At 38.7% G+C, this 21,709-nt stretch overlaps 3 protein-coding genes and 1 pseudogene across 3 annotated transcripts; 2 read left to right on the plus strand and 2 right to left on the minus strand.

The window, feature by feature from the left end:
• On the plus strand, positions 634–2,968 carry LOC109715199 (L-type lectin-domain containing receptor kinase IV.1-like). The gene is made up of 2 exons (XM_020240099.1): positions 634–2,328; positions 2,431–2,968. Exons 1-2 carry the CDS (start codon positions 661–663, stop codon positions 2,815–2,817), a joined length of 2,055 nt encoding a protein of 684 aa, XP_020095688.1. The 5' UTR covers positions 634–660; the 3' UTR covers positions 2,818–2,968.
• LOC109715204 (cytochrome c oxidase subunit 6a, mitochondrial-like) lies at positions 5,045–6,730 on the plus strand. The gene is made up of 4 exons (XM_020240103.1): positions 5,045–5,337; positions 5,485–5,591; positions 5,681–5,723; positions 6,422–6,730. Exons 1-4 carry the CDS (start codon positions 5,061–5,063, stop codon positions 6,469–6,471), a joined length of 477 nt encoding a protein of 158 aa, XP_020095692.1. The 5' UTR covers positions 5,045–5,060; the 3' UTR covers positions 6,472–6,730.
• Positions 6,902–9,060, minus strand: LOC109715203 (mitotic apparatus protein p62-like). Its single transcript, XM_020240102.1, has 2 exons — positions 8,943–9,060; positions 6,902–8,233 (listed from the first exon to the last, which is right to left on the minus strand). The coding sequence occupies exon 2, from the start codon at positions 8,145–8,147 to the stop codon at positions 7,107–7,109; it is 1,041 nt and encodes a 346-aa protein (XP_020095691.1). The 5' UTR covers positions 8,148–8,233; positions 8,943–9,060; the 3' UTR covers positions 6,902–7,106.
• Positions 13,535–15,356, minus strand: LOC109715202 (annotated as a pseudogene).

Genomic DNA, 21,709 nt, shown 5'->3' on the forward strand with positions numbered 1-21,709 from the left:
ATATATATATATATATATATATATATATATATATATATATATAAAACAGTCAAGTACTTTGAACAAGGTATGTATTTGGAAGACCACAAAGATATTAATAATGTAGGGAGCAAAGTCATATTCCAAAGGGTTGGTGTGTTTACATGTAGACCAATTGAGTTCCTTTGCAAACAAGGCAAAAGAATTTCTTTAACGCCCTAATTTCTACGCCAATTTGTTGTGTTAGATTATTAGTTTTCTTGTCATTTTCTGTTTGGTCAACACAAATTGTCACTATCTTCGTGACTCAGAGTCAACTCAATATTTTGGGCATAAAAATGTAGACGGTGAGGAACCCACATTGTGAAAACTGCGAAAATTCGAGGAAAACAGTGCACTACAACTTATAAAACATATATAGTTTATAAACAAAAACACTTTATTTAAATATTTTTATATAAATAATTTTTTTAAGAAACAGTAAACTAGAGGATAAATATTTTTATTTTACAAAAATTTTTATTAAAAGTTATTATTGTTTTTGTTATTATTATTAATAGAAATTGCAAAAAGGCCATAGGTATTTAACTGTGCAATAAATAAATACATTAGCTTCTACTCAAACATTTCTTCTTTGAGACTATACTACAAGGTTTGCTTAACTATTTTAGCTACCCATCCATGTTACTAAAGCTTCCATCCTTACTCTTCCTTCTCCATCTTCTCCTTCTCCTTAAGCTTGTAGCTTCTTCTCCTACCGAAGGAGTAAACTTCACCATCAATGGATTCTCCCGAGCCAACCTCACCCTCGACGGCATCGCGACGGTATCCTCCAATGGCCTCTTAATCCTAACGAACAACACTATTGAACAAAAAGGCCACGCCTTCCACCCTTCCCCTCTCTGCTTCCGCTGCAACCTCTCCGACGGTAGCATCCCCTCCTTCTCCACCACCTTCGCCTTCGCCATCGCCCCCCAGCTTGCCGACCTCGGCGGCAACGGGTTCGCCTTTGTAATCACCCACTCGACAGACTTCTCCAATGCCCAACAGGCCCAGTTCTTGGGCTTGTTCAACCCGGGCAACAATGGCAACGCCACCAATCATGTCGTTGCCATCGAGCTCGACACGATACTCAACCCCGAGTTCCAAGACATCGACGACAACCACGTCGGGATCGACATCAATGGGTTGCAGTCCCAGGCAGCACGAACAGCCGGGTACTATGCGGACAATACCGGAGAATTCAGGAACTTGACCCTCATCAGTGGCAAGGCCATGCAAGTGTGGGTCGACTACAACGGCATAGATTCGATGCTAAATGTTACGCTCTCCCCTATAAACAAAATTGGAACGCCGACGACGAAGCCTACTAAACCGTTGATGTCGTTCACGGTCAACCTCTCCGCCGTGCTGTTAGACTTGCCCGTGCACGTGGGCTTCTCCGCGGCAACGGGCTCCATGACGTCGTCACACTATGTCCTCGGATGGAGCTTCGCCATGGGCGTAGGTCACGTTCAGGCCCCGCCCCTTGACTACTCGAAGCTGCCTGCGATCCCCCGCGCGAATCTCAAACGCCACAGGTCGAGAACTCTGGGCTTGTGGCTGGCCGTGGCTTCTTTAGTGTTCGTGCTGCTGGTGACGGTTGTGGCATTCACGGAGGTGAGGCGGCGGAAAAAGTACGCGGAGCTTCGCGAGGATTGGGAGGTGGAGTTCGGGCCACACCGGTTCTCCTACCGAGACCTCTTCCGAGCCACCAACGGGTTCAGCGAGAGGGAGCTGCTGGGAGTCGGCGGCTTCGGGAGGGTCTACAGAGGAACATTGCCAAATTCTGGAGCGGAGGTGGCGGTGAAGAGGGTCTCCCACGAGTCGCGGCAGGGGATGCGGCAGTTCGTGGCGGAGATTGTCAGCATGGGCCGCCTCCGCCACCGCAACATCGTGCAGCTGCTCGGCTATTGCCGTCGCAAGGGGGAGCTTCTCCTGGTCTACGACTTCATCCCCAGTGGTAGCCTCGACAAGTACCTGCACTATGGACGGGATCATAAGCCTGCTCTCGGGTGGTCGCAAAGGTTTCGGATCGTGAAAGGGGTCGCGGCGGGGCTCCTCTATCTTCACGAAGAGTGGGAGCAAGTCGTTGTGCACAGAGACATCAAGGCAAGCAATGTGCTGCTGGACGGCGAGATGAACGCCAAGCTGGGAGATTTCGGTCTCGCGAAGCTGTACGACCACGGGATCGATCCGCATACAACCCACGTGGTGGGGACGATGGGTTATCTCGCGCCGGAGCTTGTAAGGAGTGGGAGGGCATCCACTGCCACCGACGTGTTCGCCTTTGGAGTTTTCGTCTTAGAGGTCGTATGAAACAACTGTTTTTCTCAATCAATCTTATATCAACTGTTAGTTAGAGAAGGAATTAATATAGTGTTGTGCGTTTTAATATTTTATATTCAACAGGTTGCTTGCGGGCGGAGGCCGGTGGAGGAATTGGCCGTGGGCCCGCAAGGGGAGCAACTCATGTTGGTGGATTGGGTGATCGAGAATTGGCGAGAGGGTTCGATTCTCGACACGGTGGATTCCGGATTGGGAGGAGAGTACGCAAGGGAGGAGGCGGAGATGGTGCTGAAGCTGGGTCTGATGTGCTCGCACCCGCACCCGGAGGCACGGCCGGGCATGCGGCTGGTGGTGCAGTACTTGGAGGGCCGAGCACCGCTCCCGGAGCTGTCGCCGGATTATCTCTACTTCCGCAACCTATCATTGGCTTACAACGAAGGTTTTGATGATTTTGTCATCTCCTATCCATCCTCCGTGCCAAGTGCATCTACTTTCTCCGGAGGAAAATGAACATTAGCTATGTATTTTATTTTTTTAGGAAAGAAATAGCACATTAAAAAGATGAATTAAGGTGCAGAAGTAAAATAAGGGATCTCCGAACAGGACTGGAATGATAAAAAAAAAAACAAATAAAAGTTATCTATGACAAGAATTATTTATAGTTTGCATGAATATAGAATGCCACGTATTCGGATCATTCTTAATGTTCGCGTGGGCTGCTGCAATGTTGGCGTGCGATTTGGTTTCACGTAAAATTATGAAAAAAATAAATTTTGACAATATTTTTTTCTTTCTTTAGTATTTAATTTGTAAGAAAAAAAATAATTTTTTATGATAATTATTTGGTTGAAAGAAAAAAAAAATAGATAAAAAACTATTCAGTATATCATATATTCTATATATTATTAATATATAACAATTATCATATATATTATTATTATAATTTTTATTTATAGATTAAATATACTTAAAATTATAATAAACACATTACATAATTTATAAGAGTTATATATTTGGATATTAATAAATAATTACAAATTTATAAATAAAATATTATATAATAATATTCTATATAAAAATAAATATATATTTATANTATATATATATATATATATATATATATATATATATATATATATAATGAGAGGGAGGTCCACTATAAACTTCCGTCCCACACGGTCCACAAGGCGGAAATAGCCTTGCGGCCGTCAGCAGCAATTTTTGCTCCACAACTTTTCGTTTTCCGTCTCGCTTGGGCAAAAAACAAAAGAGGATATTTTCATCTAAATATATAAAATTATTTTTCACTAAAAATTTTTTTATGTGGAACCAAACGGGCACAAATTATTTTTCAGCCAAATTTTTTTTTTTTCACCCTATTTTACATCAAACTAAACACACCCTAAGTGTACCTCAATTCGTTCTGAATCCTTCAACCTGAGCTATACTAAAAAAAAAAAAAAAAGATTTGTAGTAGTAATAATTATTTTTATAACACTTAACACAAATATCAATGAAAATATATTTTAACAGTGATTTCTTATATTAGTTCTAAACCGTCGGTATATAATTTAGTTTAAATTAAATTAATTTTTTTTTCATCCAATCCTCTTAGAAAATAAAAATTTCGGAATAGTGATAAAAATAGTATTATGAAAACTATCCGGCTACATTATTGGATCTAAATATAAAAATAATAATAATATAAAAATAAATTTTTTCCGATTTAAATTTATTAATGTCAAATTTATTCTAACCTTCAACAACAACTGGTGAATAAATTTAATGATTTTTTATTGGAATTTTATATTGTATTGAAAATTTAGTAAATCCCCAAACTCGACCCAGGAAAAAAATACTCGCTAAAATCTAGCCCAACTAAACCCAGTCTAGAGGAACACACACACACCCAAAGAAAAACAAAATAAAATAAAATAAAATAAAACCCCCTCCCTATTCTTATTCCCCCTTATTTCTAATAAAAATATTATAATCTTTCTATTCTAAAAATAACATTTGGATATAAAGAGGAGAATAAGAACTTATTCCTTATATTATACTAGAACCAAACACTATCTGAATGTACGAGCGCCTGAAAAAAGATAATAAAATTAATTTCTTCTAAATTTATGAAAGACAAAAGATGAATAAAAAGATTTAGAAAGAGGGTTCTAATAGAAATTAGAGAGGAGGGGACGTGTATCTCTTTTTTTCTTAGTAAATTTTTTTTATATTTGGGTCAGTTTTTTACTAAGAAGTCGTATTTATGGTGATAAATCGATATGAACGTTTCCGTTATCTCAATAATTAATATCTGAGCAAGTAGTGATTTATACAGTAAATGATATCAAAATGAGTTTTGAATTCTCAACAGCAACGCTAGTGGGCACTAGTATCATATTCCAAATTGTATAGTTATGTATTTATCTATCTCCACATGATTAAAGTGTACGAAAACCCCTTCAACTGCAGGCGATTTTAAAAATCTCTCCAGTTTTGTCCAAATTAACTATCCAATATCCTCCAGTTTTGTCTGAATTTAACATTTCATAAACATTTGACAAGATTATATTAATATTTATTAATAATTATAATTATTTCGTAGTTAAGATAATTAACAATCAACAACTAAATGAGCTAATAATTTTTTTAAAAAAATTTAAATTCTAATAATTAAAAATAATTTAAATTAACAAAATAAGAAGCTAAAACGTATCAAATCAACCGTGCAGGGTCATAATTCAAAACGTTCAATGGTTGAAGGGGTTCTTAGTGAATCTTCAAACTTAGAAATTCAAGTGGCTTCTGGAGATTTCGAAAAGAAGTGCGAACAGAGCGCGCGAAAGGAACCCGAACGAAGTCGGAAGAAGCTTCCAGAAGCAGCGACGGCGACGCCAACGGCGAACTCCGCACTCCGATCGGCAGCCGCGGCGGCGGCGGCGCGCACGAAGCCCTCGGTCGCCTCCGCAGAGCTACGCCGCCTCCCCCCTCGCCGGAGCTTCTCCTCCGCCGCTCACCACGACGACGCAAGTACGTCCTCTCGACCCAACACCACCCCTCTACCCCCTTCTTCTTCTTCTTCTTCTTATCGATCCTAGGGTTAGGGTTTCGACTCATTCGCTACTCGTCCTTCTCCATCTTCGTCGTCGTCATCATCATCTTCTTCTTCTAGCTCAGGTGAGGCGGAGAAATGGGAGAAGATCACGTACGCGGGGATTATAACGTGCACGATCCTCACCATTTATAACCTTCGAAAGGGTCATCACCACTACCCGGATCCTCCTGTAAGATTTTTCCTTTTATCATTATTATTATTATTGTAGGGTTTTGAGTCGGTAGTAATGGTTTGTTTTTTTCTTCCTTTTTTTTGCAGCCGTACCCGTATCTCCATATCCGGAACAAAGAGTTTCCTTGGGGTAATGTTCTAATTTTGTTTGCTAATAATTTTTTGTATTCTGATGATATTTTAAAATGTTGTGTCGTCCGTTGATTACTATGTTAGAACTGCTATAACCAGGAACTAGATACTAAAATTACTTTTACTGAGGGGGCGAGTGATTTTGATGGGCATTTTGTCCACGAAAACATGTAATCTGATGTGTATCGTTTATAAAATTGTAATTTTTGTTTTCACAAGTCAAACAGATTGATGAGAATTAGTTTTGATGCATCTTTACTTCCACAATGGAATGTGCAGTATGCTGAAATAGAACTTTTGTAAAGTTGATATTTTTCGCACTTACTGTTGAAATTCTCGCTTATTTGCGGCGACCATTGATTGCAGCATATAACTTTGCAAGATCTTATTTCATATGTATTCCTAATATTTGTGATTATATACTATTTATAGAACATGCATGCAAATAATCGAGGTTTTCAAGGGTACATATGCAAATACCAGGTTTTTATTTGTGTTATTTCTGATATGATTATGTATTTCATATAGTTATATTAACTTTTTCACAAGATTGTTTGTTGGATCCTCATCATTATCCCTTCTAATAATTGGAGGTTTATTCTTTCAATCCTTCTTGAGCTGTCCATATTCATGGCTTATGAGTTATTATGCTCCAACCCTTTCAATTAATTTGGGATGTTATGTATGTATCTCCAGGTCCTGATAGCCTTTTTGAAAGCATGAAGAAGAAGCATTCAGACCATTAACACAGCTCTCTAGGGCTTGTTCTGGAAGAACTTTCTATGGAACATTCTACGATTGATCGAGTGCCGTTTGTGCATGTTTGTTGTTTTAGTTCTAATTCTAAAAGTTTAGTGAACTTTGCTGTTGAGAGAAGTTTGGTGTATGTATGAATTATGATACCAGTTGTAATGACTCTAGTGTTGGAACATATATTATGTACAAGTGTATGAATGATACTTGTTGAAATATGTATATATATTCTCTGCATCATTTTGTGAATTACTTATACTGTTACAATTCATGTGTGAAAAGATTAGGGCTGTAAGCCTGTGCTGTAAATAGGAAGAATTTCATATGCCCATTCTGATGTATGGCATGATTTTGCCTAACTAAACAGTTTGTCGGAACAAAGCACTTTGTTGATCATTTCAATGGATTACAAAAAGATAGTAGTAAATCAAAATTCGCCGACTCTTGCAGAACATTTGATGTGTAAAATTACTTGTACACATTGCATATGATGTGGGCATCATTCATCAAGTGCAAATCAGCGAAAAACATTCTCTGTAACCTCAACATGAGAAAGATAAAGAAGTAAAAAGCCTACATATCAAGCTCTAATCTGCGATAGAAAAACCTCCATCCCTTGGAAATACCATCACTCTGCGGTGTCTTCTTCGTCTTTCACTACTTCACCTTGGATAACAGGTAAAGTAGATAGATCGAGGTGAGCATCTGCGACTAATTTATTCACATCTACATCTCCGACATCATTCGCCGCTACAGATACCGTAGAGTTCTCTCCAAAGTCCTCTTGCTCAAGTGTAAAGCTAGGATTATTCAGCGTCGGCTTGTTTTCCTCATCAATTTCCCTCTTAACACTAACATGTTTTTCTTCTTCCATTGATTCCAAATTGAAAGTCTGATTTTGAAGAGGAACACTGTTATCCGTGACACCGTCAGAAGCAGCAATTTGATGACGATGGTGATCATTGAGAGACCCCTCTTTCCCATCCAACCCAACAATGGATTCGTTATGATTCGAACCGACACCATTTGTGGATGCGTTATCATCCGGAACAGTCTTCTTCAACGAGCTATCGCCGTCGCCGTCGCCATCGCCATCGCCTTCACCAAAATTTGTATCATCATCGATTGTGGAACCAATATCACCGTTATTGTCGTCGTCTCCAACGAATTTCTCCTCATCGTTCTCATCACCGTTTTCCATTTTCTCCTCATTTTCTTCGCTCTTATCATCTTCGTATTCTAGATCTCTATCTTCACGAGCCACGCGAGAAGCCTCTCCACGGCCTCGACCGTCGGCGTCTTCTCCCTCATCTTCCCTCTCCTCGTCATCTCGCTCATTTCCTCTCACTTGTTCACCCTCGCCAATCTCTTCCTCCTCTTCCATCACTCGCTTAACTGCTTCTCGTTCCTTCTCTCGCTCTTCGTCGAGATTCGCCTCCTCATTGTCCGGCAGATCTTTGCGGCCTAATTTAACAAATCTTTGCTGCTCCTCCTCAAGGTTGGATGAAGTCGCCAAATTTTCATCGACGGACGCCTTTTTCTTGTCGTAAGAGTGCTTCAATTGATACAAAAGCCAGAAGGACACAGCAACCAGTAGGCTCATCTGAAGAACATGCTTCACCCTGAGCACTTTGTTTCTTTGATTCCTACTTGATGATTGTCTCAACATGTTACTATCTAGGTACAGAAGAGAAATCTAAATTATATCCCCTTACTTCAGGATTAATCTCTTTGTTGTATTTGTCCAAGATGTGCCTAAGAAAAGTGAAATAGAACATGGAATTTGGTCACATTTGAAGCAGTAAATGTGACAAACATCACAAATATAGAGGGTAAAAGATTGTATTAAAAATTGGAGCAATTGATAATAATAGCATACAAGATTCATGTAACATGAAGGCATAACAAAATACTAGCTCCTTTTACTGAATTAAAGATAACTTTTTTACCAAAAACAGGAAGGGCAGAGAACAGGATGAAATTATTGGAATAATTAATAATTATTCGCGCAAAATCGGAGAGAACAAACTAAAAAAAAAAAGAAAAAAGGGACAGAAATTGAGGTGGAAAATAAATTTAGATTTGTTGCACTTCTATATAATTCCTGAGTAGGATTACAAAAATGAAATAAAATGAAATGCACTACATATATACCACCAAATACTGAGCAAAGAGAAGATAAAAGCAACAGTATATTTCCTCCATCTAAAATCCAGTAAAAAGGTACCTTCCCAACCCCAGAATCACATGAAAAATCCAATTTTTCCTACTAATAATACAAACCAACATCGCAAATGTTCCTTTTTCAGCTCCAAGAAGCATAAAAATATCGAATCTAATAAGACCATATTATAAAAGGAACAAAAGAGGAGAAAAACCTAAAAAAAACCCAACTTGTATAGGAAAAAAAAACAAAATAAAAGAGAAAATGAGAGAGAGAGAGAGAGAGAGAGAGAGAGATTACTTATTATAGTCGAAGCCCCCAATGCTATAATCACAGTCACAGGAGCAGCTTCACAAGAAGAGTAGGATAAATACCAACAGTGTGTGTGTGTGTGTGTGAGAGAGAGAGAGAGAGAGAGAGAGAGAGAAAATAAGTGGGAGTGAGCTGGGGAATTTAAATTGGGTTTTTTTTTTATAATTAAAGAAGAGAATAAGTGCCCTTTTTAATTTGATCCTATTTGAGTTATTAAATGAGGGAGCATGCATATAAAAGCAAAGTGTTTCACCTGGCAAGTGGCAAGGGGCCATGTGAATATGTGATGTGAATGTCTCATTGTTTTGCTCATCAGAGGAAGAGAAGTTAATGCCTGGATCCTGGTCCACTATGGACTTATTTAGCAAATTGAAAACCCACAACTCAAATTAAATTAATGGATGGATCCCTGTAACGAGCTATGCAAACTTATCAGCCAGTCAATTGAGATCTATCTAATAAAAAAGTATCATGTGCCCCTCTTTTGAAGATTTTTTTATTTCTCTATCGTCTCATTTTATTTAAATAATTTTTTGTTCTTGAACGATTTTTCTCAAAAAAAAAAATCAATAGTTAACAAGAGCAGCGATTTTAGAAATCAATAACAATATTAAAAGGAATAAAAGCAAAAAAAGAATCTTCATAGAATACGTTAAAACCGTTGTGACAGATGCAATTGTATTATCCATTTCAATAACTTAAAGGAGCATTTGTTAACTTTTGTGACTATTTGATATTTTGATCATAAACATGTAAAATCATTTGGATTTTAGGACATTTGGCTGATGTGGTGGACCCGGCTCACAAACTAATTTGTCTAGGAATCTGTGTGTGGGCCCAACAACATCAATGCGCTTGGGCTTGTGGCTTAAGGGGCCCAAAATATGTACTGGGCCAAGGACTGCATCATAACATATTTGTTATTGGGCCGAAATAATCGCTAGGCCCATTTATATGCGTCACACCACTTACTTGTTACTGAGTGTGTTTTTTTGTTTATTTTTCTTCTATTCTTTTATTTCCCAATTCATACTATGTTTTTTTGACAAAAAAAATAAAAAAAATAAAAAATAACCGACCTGGGATCCATACATGATACACTTTTTCACAACAATTTGTATCAACCATTTAATTCTTTTTTATTACTTTATATGAGATTTTTCTTATATACACATGAGAGAGAGGGAGAGGGAGCAAGAGAGCTTTTCCTAAGCAAGCCAACATAGAATATTGCGTCAATCTCTTTTATGTTTTTTTTTTTTTTTTGGGCTTTGATCACGTTTAAAACATCAAATAAAGTACAAGATGCCGCGAGTTTTTAACTAGCTTTCAAGATCTAGAAGTACACAATTTGTTTTCCATACATAAGAACCCCACAGGAAGGAAGGTTCACAAAATTCTCTATCTCTGTGACCAAATAAAAAGAAAGAACAAGAATGTTCGTACGTGAATACGATTCTTCGACAAAAAATGTTCATTCATCTTGATGAAGATTACTCCATCTTTAGCCTTATTAATTTGTTCTGAAGTATGGAATCACTAACGTACGTAACCTTTCAAAAGAAAAAGGAAGAAGAAGAAGGAGAAAAGTAGTACACTGATTTAATTAATAAGTTGCTTTTATTTTTCACTCATCTGGGAGTAATTTTTCAAAACACATGTACATCTCTCTTATTTCTCAATCAATTGACAATAAAAATGAATCTACACTAAAGTGGCGATGGACCGCCAATCAAAATTTTACTGTGAAATCCCTTTACGACTTCGTCACTGATGCAGGTCAGATTGATCCACTGTATGATCATCTCTGGGGGTTAAAAATTCCGCTCAAGCTAAAAATTTTCATTTGGATTCTACTGCGCAAGAGACTACTTACAGCGGACAGATTGATTCGTTGGGGGAGTTCGGTGGACATGCATTGTATGCTGTGTGGGTCATTCCCTGAAACCTGCGACCACCTATTCGCCGAATGCATCTTTGTTAAATATCTTCGACTTGTAATGGGAGTTACCGGGGCGGCCGTTTTGGACGCGGGGGATGTTCGGCGGATTTGGGTCCAGGTCTCTGACAACATAAACACCCGAGCGAGATCAAACAGTCTAACACAGATAGCGGCAATCTGGTGGGTCATTTGGACGGAACGCAACAATACTATCTTTCGCGACTACCTCCCCAATGCTACCAGGGCTCTCGAGCACATCTCTACCTNGGGCACAAATCTCCGACAGCATAAACAACCGAGCGAGATCGAACGGTTTAACACAGCTTGCGACAATCTGGTGAGTCATTTGGACGGAGCGAAACAGGATCATCTTCGGGGAGGGGTCTCCCGACGCCTCCCGGGCTCTGGAACGAGTTGTCGCTCTCATCAAAGACTGGTCTGACGCTATGGGAATCTGAGCTATATCTTTACTCACTTTACCCTCTTTTACTACGCCTTTTATTTTGTTTTTCTCGTCTCCCCCTGTTTTGTTTTAGTCCTAATTTGTTTTGTTTGGTTTTACGATTCCCGTTGCACGGGCTTGTTTTCCTCATTTCCTGCTTTTATGTTTTGTCGGCTCGGTCAGGAGGCCCCAGTTGCTTCCATCATGTATGCCTAATTCATTTTACTTAATGAATGAAGCAGGTAGCTTGCTACCTATTTCTCAAAAAAAAAAAATGAATCTACATGCATATAATTTTCATTCCTGTTGAAGTTACAGCATTACGGTACTACAATACTATCGACTCAATGGCCTCAATAATTTTGTGCTCTTCGCTTGCATGAGAAGCATGCGTCAATCACGTTCCTCCTCCTCATCTTCATCATCAATTCATGATCATTATTTCGCACGCTCAATTTATAGCCAAATTTTTACTTCGTTAACAGTTAAAGTGACCGATTCGAACTGATCGAAGAAGAGGAAGATGATGATAATTAATGATGAGACACATAAAGCGGTGTATCCAACTAGGGCCAATGAAATTTCTCTTTGGAGATGTATCAAAATCTCGAGCTAAATGTGTACAACTACATTCCACTGCAGCATTTAAGTAGTAAAAAAAGATATTTAAAAAAAAGGGGGTGTAGTACTTTGTTATTCTCACCAAATACAAACGTCCCAGTAGGACACAGCTAATTATCACAATTAGTTATTTTGTCCCACCAAATATATATTCTTGCTGTTCGCACGGAGCAGCTGGATTTGAAAGCAACACAGGATCCACCCTCTACCAAACTCACGTGCAAATCAGTACCTGATCATGAAATTATATTACGATTTTAAAATTTTATATTTAAGTTTCATTAGACTTCTAATTTTATTTATTTATTCCCAAATAATTTAAAGTTACATTTGGCACGTAAGGTTCTTTACTGGCATATCAAATTTGTCTAAGAATTAAAGTTTTTACTGCAACAGAAGGAAGAATTTTAGATTAGAGCTTATTTTATTTCAATATTTTACTTGTTCACCAAATACTAATTGTTTAGTGAACTTAAATTTATGTATAATAATAATAATAATAATAATACTGTACTTATTATTAATAACAGTGTCCACAATTGTGGCAATCACCTGCAGTAATGGGCACTGTTTTTGCAACGCAAAACACAGAATAGTAATGTTGGTATATTTTGCTCCGCTTATGCATGTGCAGGTGCTTTAAGCAACAGCAATTCTGGCGCGAGTGGATTCTAAGCCTGAATTTTTTTTTTTTAAGAAGAAGTATTTCTCGTCCTTTCGTTTCAAATTTAAATCTACGTTGAAGTTTAAATTTATGTAAAAATATAAAATTCTGATTTTACGGACGTCATCCGATTTGACAGGGGCAGCAAAGGACAACAAACTATGTGTCAAAGTCGCTGGTCCATCCATGAATAAACCTCCGATCAGAAACAGCTGAACTCAAATTTAAATTCAAATTCCAAAAATTTAAAAAATTTAAAAAATTTAAAATTTAAACCCCACACCTTCACCTTCAAAGCTGTTCTAGAGCTCAGTGAGCACTGCAACTTCGTACTACTCGGCGCAGCATTGAAAGGTTATATCAGCAGCAGCAGCAGCAGCTGATGCGTATGCGTACAGATGAACCGCTTTTTCCCAACCGCAGCACATGTGCACGGTGGGGCCCACAAGAGCTGTATCCATTTTTATTAACGCCCTGAAGCGGAGCGGTGGAGGACAAACAAACACTCGACAAGAGCCCGTACCGTCCGGGCTTTCTCTATCTTGGGGCGGAAACGGGAAAACCCCCTTCTAATCTTGGCATCTAAGCAAATTACCAACTGGGCTTATTCACGAAAAAGCAAACAAATATAATATAAATACTAAAAATAATAATACGCACATCCAAACAAAGCAGATTTGTTGATAGCAATGATAACACAAAACACTCCATGATGATTATAATAATAATAACATTATAAGAGAGAAAAACCATATTTCTCTCTCACTCTCTCTCTCTCTCTCGCCCGCTCGCTCTCTCTCTCTCTCTCTCTCTCTCTCTCTTCTAGACTTTCAAAAAACACCTAGAAGACTAATTAAAACCCTCACCCCAAAACCACACCAAAAGTTAATTAATCCCACCACAAAAAAACGAAAAAAAAACCAACAGGAAATTAACGCCGATTCTGTACAATTGCGACTTAACCACACAATTACTACTACTAAGTCTAAATTAATTAATTAATTAATTAGCTAAAACAGAAAAGGAGGCGCATAGAAGAGTTTTTTTTTCTTTTTTTTTTTTGTTCTTAATTAATATGACGGACGGACGGAGGAGGGGATCAGCGGAGGGAGTCGGAGGGGGTGAGCTCCTTGCGGAGCTTGCGCGAGAACAATCGGCAGGCGTCCATGCTGAGGTCGACGGCGGCGGCGAGGGCGACGAAGGCGGCGGCGTCCTCGGCGCAGGCCACGTGGTGCACGCCGACCTCCACGGCGGGCCTGCTGCCCCTGCAGCTGCGGCCCTCCCCCGCCACCGTGCTGGACATGACGAAGCCGCGGTAGTGGGAGAAGGGCCAGAGGCCGTGGCCGAAGTCGCCGCTCCCGGCGCGGGGGCTGCAGCCGGGGGAAGAGGAAGAGGAGGAGGAGGAGGAGTGTTTTGGGGCCAGGGGGTGGGCGTGGGAGGCGGTGAGGTCGACGGTGAACTTACCGCCCTTGGCGGCGCTGAGGGAGGACTCGGCGAGGGGGATGGCGACGCTCATGGAGGTGTCGGGGAGGAGGAGCTCGAAGCGGTAGCCGAGGGCGTCGGAGGAGGAGGCGCCGCCGCCGCCGCCGCGGTCGCGCCAGGCCTCGAGGCGGCCCCAGGGCTTCCAGGTGCCGTCGCCGGGGCGGAGGATGAGCCACGCGCCCGGGTTGGAGCGGCTCACCCGGTCCGTCCCGGGGGACGCCACGAACGGGGTCACCATCGACGCCACCGCCACGGGCGACCCGGACAGGTCGTGCACCGTCACCGACCACCCCTTCCGCTCCTTCGCCGGCCGCTCCCGCTCCCGCTCCCGCTCCGACCCGAACGACGCCAGCCACCCCCTCGCCTCCGACTGCACCACCGATCTGTCCGAGCAAATCGACAATAATCAATTACTCACCCATCCATCCATCCATCCATCCATCCAGCTGCAGGGGTTGGTGTTTTGAATATATTCTTCGAATGCAGATCGATTGATTGTACCTACCTGGAGCGCAGGTGGCAGTCGCTAGGGTTTCGGAAGCTGAACTTGCAGGTGAAGACGGGCTGGCGCATGGAGCCCTGGAGCTGGAAGACCTGGGGGCTGCACTCGGGCTCGCCTTCGAACTCGAAGACGAAGCGCGGGTCGGGCTCGGAGCGGACGGTGAGGTGGATCAGCGCCGAGGGGGCCGCGCCCTTGGCGTCCTTGCCCACGGCGATCCACCCGTTGTGGTGGACCGCGGCGCGCGCCTCCGCGCCCTTGAGGTCCAGCCGCAGCGTCACCTTCCCGAGGAGGCGCCCGGAGCTCATCCCGCACGTGGTGCCCCGCCGCCCCGTGTAGATCGCCACCTTCAGCCGCGCCGAGCGCCCGGAGAAGAGCGACGGCTTCGCCGCGATGCGGTCGAGCTCCGCCTTCGAGAGGTGGAACGCCGCCGCGAGCGCCGCTGCCCCCTGCGGAGGAGGAGGGCTCCGCGGACGGGACGAGCGGGGCGACGGCGGTTTGGTAGGGGAGCTTGTTGAGGCGGATCTTGCAGTAGCAGGGCGCGGCGGAGGGGTGGACGCCGGCGCCGGCGGGCCGCGCCGCCACCGGGATCTTCAGGGCCAGGTTCCCCACCAGGACCCGCACGAAGGGACACGGGTCCATCTCCTCCCTCTCCCTCTCCCTCCCCCTTCTCCTCTCTCCCCCTTGCTTCTCTTCTTCTTCTTCTCGGCTGCGATGAAGGGTTAATCAAATGGAAAGGGGGAGGTTTGTGGCTGGGGATTTTTGAGGGAGAAGGGTGGGGGTGGGTATAAGAAAGAAATGTGCGAGGAGGAGGAGGAGGGAGGTGGGCCAGGGGGTTGCCAGGTTGGCAATGGGCGAGTCGGGCTGGACTGATAAATTAAAGAAGAGGTAATAATATATATTTTGGCGATACGTCGAGAAGCGTGCGGGGCGTGGGGTTGGAGTGTGAGCTGGTGCCGCACCGGATCCGCCCCGGATCCACACGTACGCACACACGTGACACGTCCCCCCAAACCCGCAACTCTTCCTCCTCTCGGTTAGAACTTAGAACTAGTATATTTTTATATTTTTATATTTTAATTATTATTAAGTGTTAGCACGCTAGTTGTCACAGGAGCGGCATTAAAATGGCGTGATCTGAAAAAGCGGTAAAAGGAAAAAAGGCTTCTTAGGACGGGTGAGGTGCGTGGGCTGCAGGAGACGAGCTGTACGGCGGGACAATAGTTAACGTATTAGTAGTATATATATATATATATATATTATATTATATATTATTATATATATTATTGTATGCAAGTTAGGTTCACCGTACACTATAATTGCATGCACCATTATTCCTAAAAATGCTTTGCTGCATACTTTTGCAAAAATAATTTATATATATATATATATTCACTACGTATGCAATTATGCATGCACTATTATTGCGCTTATTTTTATTTAGAAATATTAATCATCAAATATATTGCTGGGTGAATATGTGTATGGAACACCAGGTGCAGGGAGCGATGAGAGAGAGAGAGAGAGAGAGATATGGGGGAGGGGGAATATGGTTGGAGTCCAGCTGGGAACAGGCTGTCTGGACCTGTAATACGTTGGAATCCGAAGCAGAAAGAGAGGATTTGAAGGACGAGGGAGGGAGGGAATCCTATTTGGCAATTTGCCACTCTACCTTCTTTGGTGGGGCCCGCCCTCAGTACCCCTGCCAGCGTGGCTTGTTGGATATATCTGTGGGTGCATATTCATATTATGAAAAACTATGAGGCCCCACTTGCACCTAATTTTTGGGACTAAAATATAAAATTATTGGGTGTAACAAAAATGCTACTTACACGCTCCAAAAAAAGAAAAAGAAAAAAAGAAGAGAAGTGTATTATTATTATATACACTCCATTCGTTTATAATGAGGTGAACTAATAAAAAAAAATTATTCTAAAATAAANATAAAGGGTGAAATTTTTTTTATTGCTCCACAAAGCCTAGTTCAGATCGTTAATTCGCGAATTATTCGCGAATTTTTGAAAAAAAGAATTAAACGGCCGAATTCATATTTTTTCAAAAAATTCGAAAAAAAACGCCATTGTTTGACTAAAAATACTTGTTCGCGTATTATACGCGCAAGCCGAATTATTCAGCCAAAAAGAGGGGTCGCGCCCGCGCCCGCCTGCGCTTGCGGGCCGGCTGGCCCAAAAGAGTAAAATACAAAAAAAAAAAAAAAAAAAACCCTTTCCAAACACCTTGTCCAAGACAGAAAAAAAAAAGTCTTTCCGAATTTTTTACTTAATTAGCTTAATTCTGTAGCTATTTATTCTTATATTTTTAAGAAATATAAATATTTATACTAATAGCATAAATCTTGAGAGAGAAAAATAATAATTTAATAGCCGAATTTTTTATCCCGAATTTTTAATTAGTGAACGTGTAATATCCGGATAAATCACGTATCTGAATAATTAATAAATCTATTTTTAACCGTATTTTCAACAAATTTAAAAATTAGAAAAAAAATTTTATCCGAATTATACTCATTCCAGATTTTTGCCGATCCGAATTAACTAACTATAGTATATATAAACTCTTACTCTCTTTAGAATATAAGAATATAGGAGTAGCATTACTTTTATATTATTATATTATTGTCCTTCCTATATATTTTATTTACATTCGGGCCCTCCAAATAACCCACATAGAGCAAAATGTGCACTATACGGTGAACATAAAGCTTCATTCTAGGGGTGAACTAATTGCTCGCCCTTAAATTTTTTACTTTTATTAAGAAAATTTTTAAATTTATAATTTTTGTTATTGAAGTTAGATATTCTAATTTCAAAATAAGCCGTAGTTCAAATTAGGCCTTTCAATAGTTCTAAAAATATTTCTAATTCTCAAAAAATTCGAATTTGATATCATTTTATCTAAATTTTTTAAGCACTTACACTTATAATGGTGGAAAAAATAGCTAGTAACATCCAATATATCTCTATATACATATGCAATATTTACTAACTTAGATATTTAGAATTTAGATTGTTATAAAGGACAAATTGTTATAGTAGGAGATAAATAAAGCACAAATTAATTTACAGGCCATAAATAATTTTTTATTTAATTCTGGCAACTAATTTACAGTTGCGAAATATTAAAATGGAAAAGTCGAGCACGAAAAAAAAAAAAAAAAACTTAGAATTTGAATAATTACTAATACAATTTTGTACAATTTTGTTTTTTTTTTTTTTAAAAAAAAAAAAAAAAAAAAAAAAAAAAAAAATTTCTCCATTGTCTCTTCACATGTTGCACACTATATTAGGATTAGGCGAGAAGGGGTACATGGAAGTGATGCGGGGGAACAAAAGTGACAAAAGGTGACGCGAGGAGGGTGGGAGCATCGGCGTGATACACTTTGGAGTGTTACGGCCGTGCGAATTTCATGGCCGAATGGGCCCACTAAAGATGGGGCCCACTCGATGCTTTCTTTTTTCGTCCTTTCTTGCACCGTAAAGTTTCATGGTTACAATATTATTTTATAGGCTTAATTTCATAAAGATTCTTATAAATATAGTAAATTAGAAATATATATTTTTTTTTATAAAGTTTAACTTTCATATATTGTTTTTATAAGGGTGCGTTTGGTTCGCGCTATCTTTTAAAGATTCCTAGTAATCCAATGGGAATAAAAAATTATGACGGTGTTTGATTAAACGCACTAAGTAATCTAGTTGGTAATATTGGATTCACTTGGAAATAAGATTCACCCCAAAGTACTAATCTCATTCCCTTGAGGGAGGGTGGGTATCTCATATTAATGAATTGGGGTAATCATAATATGTCTAATCTCTTTCTTTCTTCCTACCCGCCGGCTAATTGATATTATTTGTCTTTACACTCTAATTTTATATCTCTCTCTATACTTATTTTTCTCTCTAAAATTCAACTTTTTTTTTTCTCTCTCTAAGCTAAGCTTTCTCTCTCTCTCTCTCTTTCTAAAATTTCAACTCTCTCACTCCCTCTAATTTTGACTATATTTTTCTTTCTATTTTTTTAATTATGCTCTCTCTCTCTAACTTATACTCTCTCTCCCTTTTTTGGTAACATTATCTAAAATTAATTAAATAAATAAATCAATTAATTGTATATTTTTTGTAATATTAAATAACATGGCTAATTAATATTACCGTGCGAACCAAACATAGGAATTCCACATTCTTAGTAATAGGATGAATAGGAATATGATTCTCGGATATCTTTTATTCCTAGTAATCTTTCATAATGCGAACCAAACGCACCCTAAAAGTCATGATGTTTTCAAATATATCTCTCTGATTTGTTGCCGTTAAAGTACTGTCTATTTTTTAACAGCAGGTAAGTGAAATGACCTTTTTGAGTTTTTGTCATTACAAATATATCTATCTAAAAGCAACAACAGTTATAATCGTACAAAAATGTCCCTTTAAAAATTTTCAATGGTCATCTTTTGCGTCATTTTCTTTCTTTTTTAAAATTCAACTCATTCCACCGTTATTGCAACATTTTCCCCACACATTTTCTTCTATATCTTTTCTTTTGAGTAAAAAATAAAATAAAATTATAAAGCAAATTGAATGAAAAAGCAACATGCGTTCGATACAAGCGAAGCAACACCCGTCGTGTATTAATGGAGATGGGTTTAAAACTAGCATGAAGAAGAGAGAGGAAGAGAAAAAGAAAAAAGAAGAAGCGTTTCCATTAATACAATTTTGATTGAGAGAAAAAAAATATAATATAATTAAACTACATTTACGTCAATCCAAACACCTCTTTAAGTGCTCGAGCCGAGCAAATGCTTGTTTGCTTAAGCTTTTGTTTTTTTTTAAATTAGTAAAATTATTCAAAATCAATTTGATATTGAGAGCGATCTAAAATTATTGGACAAAAAAGATAAGCCAAAAACATACTAGTATATACTTTTCTATTTTTAGGGGAGACCGTAGGAATTATGTCTCAACCAAATCAATACAAAACGTCTGATGTTTTATTAAAAAGAAAAAGAAAAGTATAAATTACTAATCTTCCAAGGTCATGACACCCTCTCTTACCATCAGACTATACTCTTATTATTTATTTTTAAGTAATATTTTAATATTAATTAATTACACAATACAAATTTAATTTCAAACTATAACTCTTATTCTTCTTGTTCCAATCTAACCATCCAAACACTATTTATCTTATTCCTAGGAACAACCAAATTTTCATCCAAACGCAAAATTGGTCTAATTCCTGTTTATACCTGAACTTGTACCTATTTCTGGAACTAGCAATTCTTACTTATACACGAACCAAACGCAACCTTAAAGTACTATATAGATCAATGAAATCTATCTGTAAGGAGTAGGTGTGTCTCAAAAACTATTGCTCATAAATTTTTATAAAATAATTTCTAAAGTTTCAAAGCAACCACTGTAACACTATTTGAAGAGTATTTTTGTGAATTACATAGCATTTTATAGAAGTAAAATATTTTTCCTTTTCTGATCACTGCGTGTAGGTTCCATAACACCACCCTACTCCAAAGTCCAAACCAACCTGTTTTTTGCTATCCTGGAAGGTGCAGAATCAATTCCTACAAATATACATGTACAGAGTTCGAACTTTTGCCATATAAAACTTTTTTGAGAATAAAAATTACTGCACTAGGTAGTGCTTCTTCTGCGGCAGTATGAGCAGTAGATCGATAGAGTTAGAGGAGTTGTTGATGAAGGTGATTTTCTGTATAGCAATTGTATCATATTATTTATATTTCAAATTAATAAAGTTTTTTATTTTGAGAGAAAAATATAATAAATTTTTAAAAAATTATGATAAAAGGGTTGAATCTTGTAGATACATTTTAGTGGATTAGAAATATAATGCCGTAGTGTTACTAACGTATTCTAGATTATTTTTTTTCGTTGATGAGGAGACGACCTTTGTTGACGGATGAGCTTAGCAAAATGCCCTAATAGAGAGAGAGAGAGAGAGAGAGAGAGAGAGTAGAGCTACTATTCTTATGAGTATTGGGTCCTTCATACTCATAAGTTGTTTTTGATGATGGGGCTTCCGAATCGACGATCCACTCCGTTAAATATGATCTAGAGTATTTGAAACTTCTAAAAAATAAATTTCGTAATTTTTCAAAATTATAATAAAGTCCATCAAACGAGTTTAAAATGAACAGTCAAAATCGAACGATGTTCTAAAAATGGATGATCGAATCCTTCAATTTAATATCGGAGTTATTGATCTTTATCTAGGTAGTGAATAGAATTTTCTATCAAAAATGCAACCTATTCTGATTCTTTTATACCGTTAAATTAGCAAGTATCTCATACCGGTCGTTAAAAATTGTTAATTTTGTGAGCTTTTGATCGTAAAGCAAATGATGTCGAAAAATTTTTATAAGTCCGGCTATTTATGAATATAAAAATTTTTATACTTATAAGTTTTTAACCGTTAAATTTACTTTTTAATCATTTTCACTCGTTAGATCAAATTATTCAACCAATCATTCATTCAACTCTAGAAGATCACTATCATTCTAACCAAATTCACTATCATCCTAGCTGCACGTTTTTTTATTTAATAATTAAAAATTTATGAATATAAAGAGATCTTATACACGTAAGAGTATAATAATTTTAGCCTATGTATACATTATTAAATCGTAAAGTAGGTGGTTAAAATGTTTATTTATTAATTGAACTAACGCTCATTAATAGTTGTGTGATGCTTCGCTGGATGTTCTAGTTGGTCGTGAAAGCTTTTTGGCTAGTTGTTTACTTGTTTTAGGTACCTTTTGTTTGGAATATTTTTTTGGGTGCTTATTTTATCACAAATCTGGGTGAGAAGCACCTGCTCAAAATTTAGAATTTTGCCCAAATCTCTACATTTTGCATCTAAATGATCTTATTACTCAATCAGTGACCGGTTCAACTTATGTTTAGTTTGACTTAATATGCATATTTTGTACATATGAAATATGACTCATTAACTGTACTTAGAAAACAATTTGAGTTTGGAACATAAACGTTATCGTCATTATAAATTATGATGCAACGAATAACGAACAGTAAAGTTAAAGCAAAACGGT

Source organism: Ananas comosus, linkage group 9 (genome assembly GCF_001540865.1).
Source record: "Ananas comosus cultivar F153 linkage group 9, ASM154086v1, whole genome shotgun sequence".
NCBI lineage: Eukaryota > Viridiplantae > Streptophyta > Magnoliopsida > Poales > Bromeliaceae > Ananas > Ananas comosus.